The following is a 14,440-nucleotide window of genomic DNA, read 5'->3' on the forward strand; positions in this document are numbered from 1 at the left end:
CTCTACCATGCTGCACTGTTGCCTGCAGACTCTCATTATTGTGCGGTTTTCTAGCCCTTGGTGAACAAATTGCCTCCTGCTACAGCCAAATAATTCAGATTTTGGCTCATCAGTCCAGAGCACATGCTGCCATTTTTCTCCACTCCAGTTCTACGTTTTTATGCATAGTTGAGTGGCTTAGCCTTGTTTTCATGTCAAGGTATAGCTTTTTGGCCACAATTCTTCCATGAAGACCGCTTCTGGCCAGTCTCTTCTGGATAGTAGGTGGGTGCACCTGGGTCCCACTGGTTTCCACCAGTTCTGTGCTGATGGCACTGCTGGACACCTTCTGATGTCGAAGGGAAGTAAGCATGATGTGTCTTCCATTTGCTGCATTGTTTCCTTGCTCAACCACAATGCCTGTGTTTCTTTGTGTTTCTAAAGAAGAGCTTGAACAGCACACATTGAAACCCTAGTCTGCTTTGAAATCTTTGCCTGGGAGAGACCTGGTTGATCCAGTTTAACCACTTTGTCTTGTTGGTGTGCTCAGTCTTGACATGGTGTATGACCTGTGACATGAAACTGTCTACCACAACCCCACCTTAGTAACAGAGTTTGGCTGTTCCTCACCTAGTTTGTAACTTACTACACAGCTATTTCTGTTTCAGATAGTGAATATTTCAACCTACAAATGAAATTGATGATCATTGGCACCTGCTTTGTATAATTCGTTAATCAAACGCACATTTGAAGCCAAAGTATAGTCACACCAAATATTGATTTGATTTAGATTTTCTTCTGTTCACCCACTTTGCATTTTGTAAATTGATAAAATTGAATATATGTATTTTTGAAAGCATTCTTGCATTACAGCATTTCATTACACCTGCCTAAATATGTACCTTTTAGATCTATGGCCAACTGCTATATAGCATGGTACCTGGCAACTGTTTTACACCTGCAGATGGTGAGCCCACAGGGTCTCAACAAAGTCACCTCAGGCTAAGCAAAGCTTGTTTATGCTTGTGGCTTGGCCAGGTGCTTGCCTGTGAACTTTAACCCCAGGCCTAGTTCTGTGGATATTTACTGGCATCCACACATTAAACAGGTTGAAACTATTGTCTGTCTTCTCACATTTGACTCGGGAATATGGCAGAACTCCCCAGGAAGCTGCATCACAGACATACATGGCAAGATATTCTCAAACACTAACACGAACAGTGCCAGGTTGGAAAATGAATAGCTGTCTTTCGAAAGACAGCCATGTGTTATAAGCAGAAGAAGCACACTTTGCTAAAAATGTTCTCAATAGAGGATGTGTGTGTTGGCTGAATGAATTGCAATGATTGGAGAGTTTGCTTCTCAGCAGTCAGACCATGCACAGGGGGTTGTCAAGGCCCTCCTGCTCAGCTTACTTTTATTGCAGTTTCTGCCAGGATAATGTGTCAAGAATGAAATTATTATTATACAGGATTTATATAGCGCCAACAGTTTTCTCAGCGCTTTACAATATAACGGGAAACAATACAGCAACAATACAGTTCAATACAACAGGGAAAGGAGGGCCCTGCTCCTTGGAGCTTACATACTACGTACTGTACATATCTAAGAAAATGCAAAGCTTTTTGGAATATGGAAAAAGTTACAAAGAATGCTTAATTTTCTCTATTCCACCAAGATCTTCATTGATAGTCAATCTCAATTACTGAATACAAATGATTACGAAAAACACCATAATTTTAATATGCAATTATATGGTTCTTTACTCTGTTTTAGCAGTAAATTGGTTTTATTTGTAGCTAGAGATTTTAGAGTCACTTTGTCACAAAGCTATGTGTTGTCAAAGGGATCTTTAATGAAAACATGAACCAATACTTAGTACTGTATTGCCTTCTCTTATTTCAGCCCCTAATGTTTATTTGGAGAAATTCTAAATGACCTTTGGCAGAAAGAGTTGATATGCGGAAGAGCAGATGTATTCAGTCATCTAAAAATTGCCTTTGTCTCTCCCTTTTCTTCAGCTGACATTATCTCGACAGTCGAATTCAACAACACGGGAGAATTGCTTGCCACAGGAGACAAGGGGGGCCGTGTTGTAATATTTCAACGTGAGCAGGAGGTAAGGGCTGCTGACCACAAAATTAATTTTATTTTATTTTCTCATTACAAGCCTCATGCTGCTTCCTAATTTTTATGTCTCACTCATTGCCCTGGTTATCAATAAAGAAACCACACTTGACATATGAGCCAGGCAGTTGTGAGTTTCCTGTGGTGTGACCTTGCTTGGATAGCTTGACTAATATAGGGTTTTCATCCAGCTCTTTTCAGCAATTCCATGCTGGGACCCAAAGATTTAAACTGACAGCAAGCGCCCCTCTCTTATTGTGAAGTATCTTTTTGTTTAGAGGAGCTGACACAGTTTAATGATGCATTATTTATTTGATCACAATTTGATGAAAAGCAGCATGTAAACTTGCTTGTATAGATGTTTCACATTTTAACTCATTGTTCACATCCCCACCCACCCAAAGGTATGTATGGCGTACATGAGTTGTACATTTATACTTTTTCTACCTGTCTGCCATGTGGCTAGCAAGCAGAAGATAAACCGAGAAAAGGATATGTGGCAGATGGAACATGTCATTTTAGTTGTGGCTGTCCAAATCTAGAATAGAAGAGGACTCATGCTTGCAAAAGTAACCACTTAAAGACCAGGCCTATTCTGACAATTTTCTCTCCTACATGAAAAAATATAGTGTTTTATTTTGTTTTTTTTTTAGAAAATTACTGTACTTAAAACCCCAAAACATTATATATATATTTTTAGCAGAAGCCCTAGAAAATAAAATAGTGGTCGTTTGCAATTGTTTTATGTCACACAGTATTTGTGGCGGTTTTTCAAACACTTTTTTTTCCAATACACTTTAATGAATTATAAAAAAACACAATATATAACCCAAATTTTGGAAAATACGAAATATGATGTTACGCCGAGTAAATAGATACCCAACATGACATGCTTTAAAATTGCGCACACTTATGTTGCCAAACTACGTTATTTAAAAAAATCTCCATAGACTATTTAAAAAATGTTACAGGTTACCAGTTTAGAGTTACAGAGGTTGTTTAGTGCTAGAAGTATTGCTCTTGCTCTGATGTTTGCAGTGATACCTTACGTGAGTGGTGCGAACAGTTTACATATGTGGACGTGACCTACGTGTGTTCACCACTGTGCGAGAGCATTGGGGTGCATTGATTTGTTTTTTTGTTCTATTTTTATTTTAACTTTTATTACTTTTTAATTTTTTTAATCACTTTTATTTCTATCACAAGGAATGTAAACATCCCTTGTGATAGAAATAACACAAATGGTGACAGGATCAGTTCATGGAGAGATCTTGGGTCAGTAAGACAATAGAAAGGCTCTACAAAGGAAAGCATTCAATCAAAAAAAAACATTTAATCTAATGATTTAAAAAAAAAATGGCCTTGTTTACATCAGGCCGGAGCCGGAAGTGATGTCATGACGTTGCTCCAGTCCTCCTGGGCCATGTGACATGGCTCTGTGACAAGCTGCCTCCAGCGCGGCATTAGTTATCAGGCTCACGGATCACCCAGGTAAGCCCGAGAACCACCGGAAAGGGGGGGGGGGGGACACAGAGTGATTCCTCCCGCCACTGCCGCTTCTAAAAGTGATCTAGCAGCTAATCAGCTGCTCAGATCACCTTTATCAGAAAGACTGGCGCCTGAGGGAAAATATTTACTGTAATACCAATGTTATGGCATCTACCTGCAGCCATAACCCCGGTATTAAACGTCAGGTTAAGGATGTATTTTCAAAGTTAGGCGGTCGGCTAGTGGGTGATGTACAGCACCCTTTACATTAGAGTTTTGTACTACCTTGTAAATTTAACTTTAGTCATTTTTACAGCTTGAAGACCAGCATGTTAAACCCCCTTCTAGTCCAGGACATTTCAGTTTTCGGCACTGTGATACTTTGACTAACAATTACTTGGTTATGTGACACTGTACCCAAATTAATTTTATATATTTTTTTTGAGACTGATAAAGTTTTTTTGGTGGGGTTTAAAGCGGTAGTAAACTGCAGCCTTTCAAAAAAAAAATCCCTGCAAGGCAATACTAGCACAATATGAAATACTTCTCTTAGTACGAAGCCCTCCAGCAGTGCACTGTCACCTCTGACAGGGCTTCCATCTTCCCTGGATCTGGTCCTTTGAATGGCTGAGCCACAATGATGCTTCTCCTGTGCATCCGCACGGGAGTCACGGTTTGTGGCACAGAGCTCTGAAGAGATGGCATGTGCATGCTGTCCTTTCAGAGTGCAAGTGCTGGTAACATCACTGGCTGCATCAGTTGTGGATATTTCCTAAACACCACAAGTTTGGTTGATATTCACTGTATCTACAGTTAAGTCTTGTTATAGGCTTACCTGTAAGTACAAGTCAAAAGCGGAGTTTACTACCACTTTAATCACCATTTACTATATAAAGGAAAATAGTTGAAATTTAGGGAAACCGTTTCTACTATAAAATTAGCAAATAATCGTTCATCAATACAGAAATTAGAATATCGTGTAAAAGTTCATTTATATCAGTAATGCAACTTAAAAGGTGAAACTAATATATGAGATAGACTCATTACATGCAAAGCAAGATAGTTGAAGCTGTGATTTGTAATAATTGTGATGATTATGGCTTACAGCTCATCAAAACCCCAAATCCACAATCTCAGAAAATTAGAATATTGTGAAAATGTGCAATATTCTAGGCTCAAAGTGTCCCACTCTAATCAGCTAATTAAGCCATAACACCTGCAAAGGGTTCCTGAGCCTTTAAATGGTCTCTTAGTCTGGTTCAGTAGGAATCACAATCATGGGAAAGACTGCTGACTTGACAGTTGTGCAGAAAACCATCATTGACACACTCCATAAGGAGGGAAAGCCTCAAAAGGTAATTGCAAAAGAAGTTGGATGTTCCCAAAGTGCTGTATCAAAGCACATTAATAGAAAGTTATGTGGAAGGGAAAAGTGTGGAAGAAAAAGGTGCACAAGCAGCAGGGATGACTGCAGCCTGGAGAGGATTGTCAGGAAAAGGCCATTCAAAAGTGTTGGGGACTTTCACAACGAGTGGACTGAGGCTAGAGTCAGTGCATCAAGAGCCACCACACACAGACGGATCCTGGACATGGGCTTCAAATGTCACTCCTGAACAACAAACGTCAGAAGCTTCTTACCTGGGCTAAAGAAAATCAGACCTGGTCTGTTGCTCAGTGGTCCAAAGTCCTCTTTTCTGATGAGAGCAACTTTGGGTCCTTGGTTTTCAAATGAGATGCAAGAGTATGGAGGAAGAATATAGAGGCACACACTGCAAGATGCTTGAAGTCCATTGTGAAATTTCCACATCTGTGTTGATTTGGTGAGCCATGTCATCTGCTGGTGTTGGTCCACTGTTGGTCATTCTGGTCCTCATTTAATTTCATAATGTATTTTTTAATGTCTTCGGGGCTCTCCCGGCATGCAAAGATGTGTTTTGTCATCCTTGTAGCATTTGGAAAAGAATATTTCTTTTCACAATATTTGCAAGTTGCAGCTTTTCTCTCAGTAGAAATTGTACTGTGGAAATGTTTCCAAACTCTGGATGTTGGTCTGAGAGGAGGAAAAGAAAAACCAATGTACTGACCAGACTATAGGTAATTATGCTGTGGTGGTGAACATTAAAAGAAATCAAAGATATAAAGATAAACTAATTTTGTCAGACAAGCTTACCCTCTTACCTGTCAATTAAAGTGTTACTAAACACAGGACCCTGCATTCACTATATCTGGTCTCCCACAGTACACAGAAAATGGAAGTGCACTTATTTTAATAAATATAATCCTTTTCTCATCAGCAGTTACAAAAGTCTTGTGGCTTCTATCATTTTCAGCTGATCACATGTTAAAGCTTGTAGGAGGAGTTGTAATTCTGCTCTAGGAAGATGCAGAACCCTTGACCTCTGTCTGGACAGTGCTGATTGGCCCTGTGCTGATCACATGCATGTGCAGAGTGACTCCACACGATATGTCTTATCAGGAGATAAGAAGGGGGCACGTTGGACAAGAGGAGGATCAGAGAAGTCAGGATCAAACAGCGTTTTTATACAATGCAGAGGATTAACCCCTTAGGTTCCACAGTGAATAGAACAAGCATGCTTTTCTGCATATACAGACTGATTTTACTGTTGTGGGTTTAGTAACACTTTTGGCCTGAGAGGACAGAAACTATCATCTACTATATCCCAACAATCACCCAACTGTAGGAGGCACAAAATGGAGCCCACAAGCAAACTAAACTGGAGATTTTCCCCTTCAGTTCTAGTGACTAAACATAGAAGGGCCCAAAGTCCAAGGTACACCTTTGGCTTGCAATGGGCTATAAATTACACATCTAATTTCCTGACAACCCATCACATTTTGGGGGCCCTGGTGCACCAGGACAGTAGAAACCCCTACAAAATTACCACATTTTGGAAAGCAAACACCCAAAAGAGTTTGAGGCATAGTGAGTATCTTGAATATTCCATTTTTTCCATGCAATTTTAGAAACTTTTTTTTTTTTTTTTTTTACACAGGTCTGATTTTAGAAGGTTTTTCTCTCCCAGCTTGGACACAGCTAGAATTACACCCCAAACACATTCTTCTACTCCTCTTGCGAGTATGGGGATATCACATATGTAAGAATCAATGTTTGGACTGAGTATCTCCTGTATGACAAAAATTAACCAATATTGTATCAAAAACAGTATATCGTAATGATAGCCTATGTATGAGTGGTCAAGGAATATAGATTTATGTAGCATCAGCTATAGCAGTCCTCATTTCTATATGTAAATCAAACCTAGCCTGCTGGTACGTGGTGGCTACCAAGAATACTATGTTCACAGGCTATGGTTTTCTATAGGGAATGGATAGAACTAATGTCTCTAGAATGTAGTCAGTGCAATGTGCAGATGAGTCCGTTCAGGTGGCAGGTAGAGACGTGGTCAACAAACAGGCAAAGGATTAGTCCAGGTAGCAGATGTAAACATTGTCGATAAACAGGCCAGGGACAGTGCAGGTGGCAGGCAGAGGCAAAACTGCACTTGTCTGGTTGTTATGGGGAACACTGTTTCTGACTGCACTCACTCTGGTGACACTGTACTGAGGTGACAGCAATCAGGAACACTGTTGATGGATGCACTGGTTTGGGGACACTGGGACTGGTATGTAGGTCATCAGGAACACTGTTGCTGGCTTGCACTAGTCTGGTGACACTGGGACTCGTGTCTGTGGTCAGGAACACTGTTGCTAGCCTACCCTGGTCTGGTGACACTGGAACTGGTGTGACCGTGATCTTGAATGCTGTTATGGCTGCATTGGTCTGATGTGGCAATGATCAGCAAAGCAATCGCTGGCACCACTGGTCTGACAACACTGGCTGCTATGGCAATAATCAGGGACATTGTGGCTGGCTGCACTGGTATGCTTACATATAGTTATGTAGTTAGTCTGGCTGAAAAAAGACAAAAGTCCATCTAGTTCAACCATAGGAAAAAAGTTATCCTATATCCACAGTTGATCCAGAGAAAGGCAACCCCCCACCCAAAGTATGATCCAATTTGCTCCTGCAGGGGCAAAAATTACTTCCTGATCATCCGAGAGGCAATCTGATATTCCCTGGATCAACTTTACCTATAAATGTTAGTATCCAGTTATGTTCTGTTTATCTAGGAAAGAATCCAGGCCTTTTTTAAAGCAATCCACTGAGCTGGCCAGCGCCAACTCTTGAGGGAGTCTATTCCACATTTTCACAGCTCCTACTGTAAAGAAACTTTTCCGTAGTTGGAGATTACATCTTTTCCTCCAGATCCTTAAGTTGAATAACTCTAAACCGAGTTCACTATATGAACCACTGATGTATTTATACGTTGATCATATTTCCCCTTACTCGTCTCTTCTCAAGAGAATAAATTCAGTTCCTCTATTCTTTCCTCATAGCTGAGCTCCTCCATGACTCTTATCAGTTTAGTTGCCCTGCATGCCATTATTAAGCTTTTGATCTACTAGAACTCCAAGATCCTTCTCCACCATTGATTCCCCCAGTTATACTCCCCCTAGTATGTCTGATGCATGCACACTATTAGCCCCCAAGTGCATAACTTTAATTGGGCAGCTTTGTGGCAAATGAGGTTTAATGTTGATAAATGTAAACCGTGCATTGAGGTCTGCTTGTAAGTTGGAGACATCCTGTCAGGACGTTATTCCACTGCACAGCTTGGTGTCATCTGCAAAGCCTGAAATGGTATTGTTAATTCCAGATCCTATATAGTTTATAAATATATTAAAAAGTAAAGGTCCCAACACTGAACCTTGGGTACACCACTGACACCCCTAGACCATTCAGAGTATGAATCATTAACCACTACTCTTTGAAAACAATCTTTTATCCAGTTTTCTATCCATTTACATACTGAGTTTTCCAAGCCTGTAGACTTTACCTTACACATTAGCCGTGTGTGGGGAACGGTGCCAAACGTGTTTGCAAAATCCAAGTATACCACGTCCACCGCCACCCCTCTGATTTCTTTTATGAGAAGGTGATCAAAACCTTGGACAGATTTGTTTGACAACTTCTGTCATTCATGAATCCATGCTTTCTGTTGCTTAATATATTTTTTTTCAAGCAATGTATGTATGTGGTCTTTTTTAAACTCTTTTTTAAACTCTATGCCAATATTCCATCCCAGTCTTGGAGAGCAGCTTTCAGTTTTGGAAAATTGGCTCTCTTAAAGTTGAACATTTTTTATTTTTCCTGTATGCACTCATTATCCCAGTTACAATAATATTATTACTAACAGGAAATATCAGATGTCACTTAGAGGTTAGAAGACTCCTGTTTACAACACCGGATTTTTAACTCCACTTAATCAAAGGTCCAGCAAGCAAAATACAGGCAAGCTCAAAACTGAGCAAGCTCAGAGTGAGTTCTACAGAAAGTTATATAGTACCTGTGACCAATTAACCCCTCCCCTTAATTAGCAGACTGAAGGAAAGGGAAAAAAATGCTATTTAAAATGTTACAGAAAAGTGATTTCAAAAAGTAAAAACTGCTAGCAAGACCCCAAAGAAAAAAAATAAAACCACTACAAGCACCAGAAATCGCCAAAAGTCAAAAGCAAAACTGTTTTTCGCTATTCACTCAAATTTTCCATACTTTTTAGCTTCCGGCCAGCAAAATGTGCCAGGACATAATGGTGACAGTGGACTGGTGTGGTGATTAAGGACACTGGTCTGACACTTACTGGTGTGGCAGCGATCAAGGACACTGGCTGGCTTCATTGGTTTTGTGCAACTGTCCTGGGGTGGCTAGTGATCAAGGACACTGGCTGCTGTGGTATGGTAATACTGTGCAGGGGTGGACAGTGATCAGGGTCCTTGGCTTGCCACTTTAGTGACACTGTATGCCAGTGCAACCAGCCTGTGTCCCTGATCATCTTTGTCGATCACTGGGGTAACGATCTACAATCCCCTCACAGCTGATCAGTATGAAAGAAAACATGTGAACTGTAACATATGTAGTAGCCTTTGTTTACATATGTGATTGCTGTGATTGGTTACGGTGATCACATAGTGCAGGGACAATCCTCTAACTTTCTCTGTGATCTGCATTGTCTGATAGACACCACAGTTACAGAGTGCTGCTCTACAGGGCGAACATGAGCGGCGTAAACGGGAGGACATTTTAAAATGCTCTCCTGCCCTCAGGAGTGAGCCATCTGGCTGTTTATATGCAACAGCTCGATGGCAGGTGGTCAAAGAGCAAAGTAGTGTTTTTTTGTTTTTGTTTTTTATGTATTAAGTTTAAGGTTATTGCTAGATAAATATTGCCTGCATATTTAGTATGTTTGTTTCATGGCAATTTATTTTCTCTTTAAACTTGTGAAAAAGAAGCCAGGAACTGTTTACACTGTTCAAACCTAAAACCTACACAGAAGATGAAGAGCCCATTCACACTTATACACCTATAGTTACCAGTTTTTGTGTATTTCAAAAATACTGTACCTTTTATGTGCATTTAAAATGTGTGTTTTGCTAATGCACTATGCAAAATGTAGAAGTACACACAATAGGGGTTTTCCACGGTGCAGTGAAGTTTAAAATCTACAAAACTGCATGAGACATTTTCTGTATAGAAAAGAATCCCCCAGTGGTCATTTTGATTAGTTCAGCATGAAAATAGCTTTCCTGGAGCATTTCAGTCCCTGTAGTGAGCTGAAGCAAACCATCAACTATGGGTGACAAGGTACTGTCAAAAGATCTCTGAGATAAAATTGTGGACAGGCACAAGTCAGGAGATGGATAAAAAAATGTCAAAGGCTTTATCAATGTCTAGAAGTAGAGTGAAGTCTATTATTATGAAGTGGAAGGTATTTGGTACAACACAGACCCTCCCTGAATCAGGATGTCGCTCCAAACTGGATGAAGATGCCAGGAGGAAACTGGTCAGAGAGGCTACCAAGAGGCCTCCAGCATCTCTGAAGAAGTTATGACAAAGTGTGTTCATTGTGTGCATGTGACAACAATATCAAAAATTATTCACAAATGTGGCTTGTGTGGGAGGATTGCAAGAATAAGTCACTCCTCAAGAAAGGCCACATGCCGTCATGACTAAGCTATACCAGAATGCACATTGAAGATTCTTAGGCCACATAGAAAAAGGTGTTATGGTTTTATGAGATTAAAGTTGCATTGATATATCTGGCAGAAATCCAATACAGCTCACCATCCATATAACACCATTCCTACAGTAAAGCATGGAGGTGGTAATATCCTGTTATGGGGGTGTTTCTCTGCAGCAGGGACTGGAGCTCTTGTAAAAAGGAAAAATGGATGGGGCAAAATACTGTCAAATTCTTGAGGAAAGTCTGCTGCTGTCTGCCAGAAAGTTGTCAATGGGAAGAAGGTTTACCTGACCCAAAGCACACAGCAAAAATGAGCACACAATGCTTGAAGGACAAAAAGGTGAATGTCCTTGCATAGACTAGTCAGAGGCCAGACTTAAACCCCATTGAAAATCTGTGGAATGGCTTTGAAGGCTGTGGTCCACAAACGGTCACCATCAAATTTAACTGAACTAGAGCAGTTCTGCAAAGAAGAGTGGGCAAATATTGCAAAGTCTAGATGTGCAAAGTTAGTAGAGACATACCCCAACAGACTAAAGGCTGTAATTAAAACAAAAGGGTTTCAACAAAATACTGACAGAAGGGCGGGGGAATCTTTTTTTTTTTTTTTTTTTTTTTTTTTTTTTTTCCAACTAAGTGAGTCTGTTTATTTTTTTCTGACATATTGGTGTTCACTTAGATGTTCTAAGTATCACTGCATAAATACAGCTGGATAAAACAAAAACTGTGCCTTCATTACAAAAAGGGTGGTGATTCATTTCTATAACCACTGTATTGACCTTTATATTTCAGTGTGTATAAACACACAAAATGCTGAATGTCTTGCTGTTTTCAACTGCTGCACTGTAGAAAAAAGGTTAAGCTCACAAACCCTGGGTCAGAGGAGTGACTTATGCCTTCCTCCTCTACTGTGCTTTGTTCATATGGTTGTATAAATGTTGGTGAGAGATGGTCTAAAAGTAAACAGTTTCTGCTTAGCTCTCAATTTACAATATTAGGAAAATCCTGTCTCATGGGTATACCCTATACAGTATTTAATGTTTGAGTAAAGATTAAATATAAATAGTATAAAATATAGGGGGCTGCTATTGCTGATCTCCCTCTGAAAATGCTAGCTGATTGGCTCTTTCACCTAACTCACGGGCTTCAGTACGTTGACTCATTGTCAGTTCAGGATTGCTATTGGACAGATCAGGAAGAGAAAAGTGTTCATTTGTGAGTCACTGACTGAAATTATAGGTCTGCAAGACACCAAGGCAAATAGCATTTTTCATACAAGGAATGCAGTAATGGCAGCTTTCATGTTTGCTTCATGACAGGTGGAAGTGACCATTCTGCATCTTATAGTCTGCTTAGCAGGAATATGGAGCACTTTGGCTGTGCACTCAAGGAGAAATAATCCTTTATGTGATTTCAAAATGTGTGAGGCTAACCCCACTTTTTTTTAGGATCCCTCACACCAACAAAATATTGATTAAAAAAAATAATAAAGTGTCTTTTTATGTGATAGACCAACACAAAGTGGCACATTCTTGTGAAGTGGAAGGAAAATGCTAAATGGTTTTCAAACTTTTTTTTTAAAAAATGTGAAAAGTGTGGCATGCATTTATAATCAGCCCCCCTGAATTAATACATTTTAGAACCACTGCAATTACAGCTGCAGTCTTTTCGGGTATGTTTCTACCAGTTTTGCATATCTAGAGAGTGAAATGTTTGCCCATCTGCTTTACTGTTCACAGATGCTCTCCATCCAGTCTGAAAGAGCTTGAGCTATTTTGCAATTTTCAAGTCATGTCATAGACTCTCAATTGGATTTAGGTTTGGACTTTGACTGGGCCATTCTAACACATGAATATGCTTTGATCTAAACCATTCCATTGTAGCTATGGCTGTATGTTTAGGGTTGTTGTCCTGCTGGAAGGTGAATTTCCGCCTCAGTCTCAAGTCTTCTGCAGACTCTAACAGGTTTTCTTCTAAGATTTCCCTGTATTTGGTTCCATCTATCTTCCCATCAACTCTGACCAATTCCCTGTCCCTGCTTAAGAGAAGCCCCACAACATGATGCTGCCACCACCATGTTTCACAGTGGGGATGGTGTGTTCAGGGTGATGTGCAGTGTTAGTTCTCCACCACACATAGCACTTTGCTTTAAGCCACGAAGTTTAATTTTGGTCTCATTTGACCAGGTCACCTTCTTCCACGTTTGCTGTGTCCCCCACATGGCTTCTCACAAACTGCAAATGGGACTTATTTTGATTTTCTTTCAACAATGGCTTTCTTCTTGCCACTCTTCCATAAAGGCCAGATTTGTGGAGTGCACAACTAATAGTTGTCCTGTGGACAGATTCTCCCACCTGAGCTGTGAATCTCTGCAGCTCCTGCAGAGTTACCATAGGCCTCTTGGCTGCTTCTCTGACTAATGCTTTCTTTGCCTTGCCTGTTAGTTTAGGTGGACGGCCATGTCTTGGTAGGTTTGCAGTTGTCATACTTTTTCCATTTTCGGATGATGGATTGAACAGTGCTCCTTGAGATGTTCAAAGCTTGGGATATTTTTTATATAACCTAACCCTGCTTTAAACTTCTCCACAGCTTTATCCCTGACCTGTCTGGTGTGTTTCTTGGCCTTCATGATGCTGTTTGTTCACTAATGCTCTCTAACAATCTTCTGAAGGTTTCACAGAACAGCTGTATTTATACTGAGATTAAATTACACACAGGTGGACTCTATTTACCAATTAGGTGATTGCTGAAGGCAATTGGTTCCACTAGATTTTAGTTAGGGGGATTAGAGTAAAGGCAACTAAATACAAATGCACGTCACACTTTTCAGATATTTATTTGTAAAACATTTTGAAAACCATTTGTCATTTTCTTTCCACTTCAAAATCTTGTGCCAATTTGTGTTGGTCTATTACAAAAAATACCAATATAATACATTTACCTTTTTGGTTGTAACATGACAAAATGTGGAAAATCTCAAGGGGTATGAATACTTTTCAAGGCACTGTATACAGCATATACAGTTATATAGAATTTTAATTCCAAAATGTACCTTCTATTGTTAGTCTTCTAATCTTGAAACTCCTTTTTATTACACGCTCATGTTCAGTTACGGTATGTGGGGATGTAGTCTCCTCCCGAGATGGACTACAGACTTATGCAGACTCGCTCAGGCCCCGCATATAGCATCCCATTACTCCTCTTAGGCAATTCTCTACCCAACTATCAACGCCTACAGTACTTGAATGAAAATAATGCACCGAAAAACAGTACATGCGCAGTAAGATCAGAGGATATAAAAAGTGTGGGATATATAGCAAGTGTAACGCTCTCCAGGTTAGTTGGATAGTTTTTAGACAGAGACTGGGTAGCACCTTGGGGATGAGTCAGCCTGGAGAGTGAGGTTAGCTCAGGATAGGCTAGGAGGCTCTAACAGGTCAGGTCTTCTGGAGCCTTCCCACCTCTCCAGACACCTGAGAGGTTTCTAGAGGAGTGGAGGAGGGAACAAAGCCCAGATCTGCATGTCTGTGGGACCCTGGCCAGTCCCCTGGCAGGATGCTTCCTTAATAAAAACCATAAAACCAAGTTCAAGGACTGTTTATTGACTTTGAATGCAAAGTGTGGAAAACTGTGTGTTCTTGGCTGTGCAGAGCTTAAGGGGACCCAAAACTCAGTGACTCCTAAGAAGGTAGTGCTACGTGTGCATAAAGCAGTTCTTTTGACCATATTAATAGGGACTAGTC

At 40.2% G+C, this 14,440-nt stretch overlaps 1 protein-coding gene across 5 annotated transcripts in view; it reads left to right on the top strand.

Annotated features, from left to right (window-relative positions):
• PPP2R2B (protein phosphatase 2 regulatory subunit Bbeta) overlaps positions 1 to 14,440 on the top strand; it is a 496,093-nt gene that overhangs the window by 403,682 nt on the left and 77,971 nt on the right. For all 5 annotated transcript variants that reach the window (XM_089673007.1, XM_089673008.1, XM_089673009.1 and 2 more), the window contains one exon: positions 2,001 to 2,098. In XM_089673007.1, coding sequence (XP_089529133.1) covers positions 2,001 to 2,098 — 98 coding nt within the window. The remainder of the gene's footprint in view (positions 1 to 2,000; positions 2,099 to 14,440) is intronic.

This window comes from Staurois parvus, unplaced genomic scaffold (assembly GCF_062004578.1).
Source record: "Staurois parvus isolate SC_StPar_1 unplaced genomic scaffold, SC_StPar_1.0 ptg000133l, whole genome shotgun sequence".
NCBI classification, from domain to species: Eukaryota; Metazoa; Chordata; class Amphibia; order Anura; family Ranidae; genus Staurois; species Staurois parvus.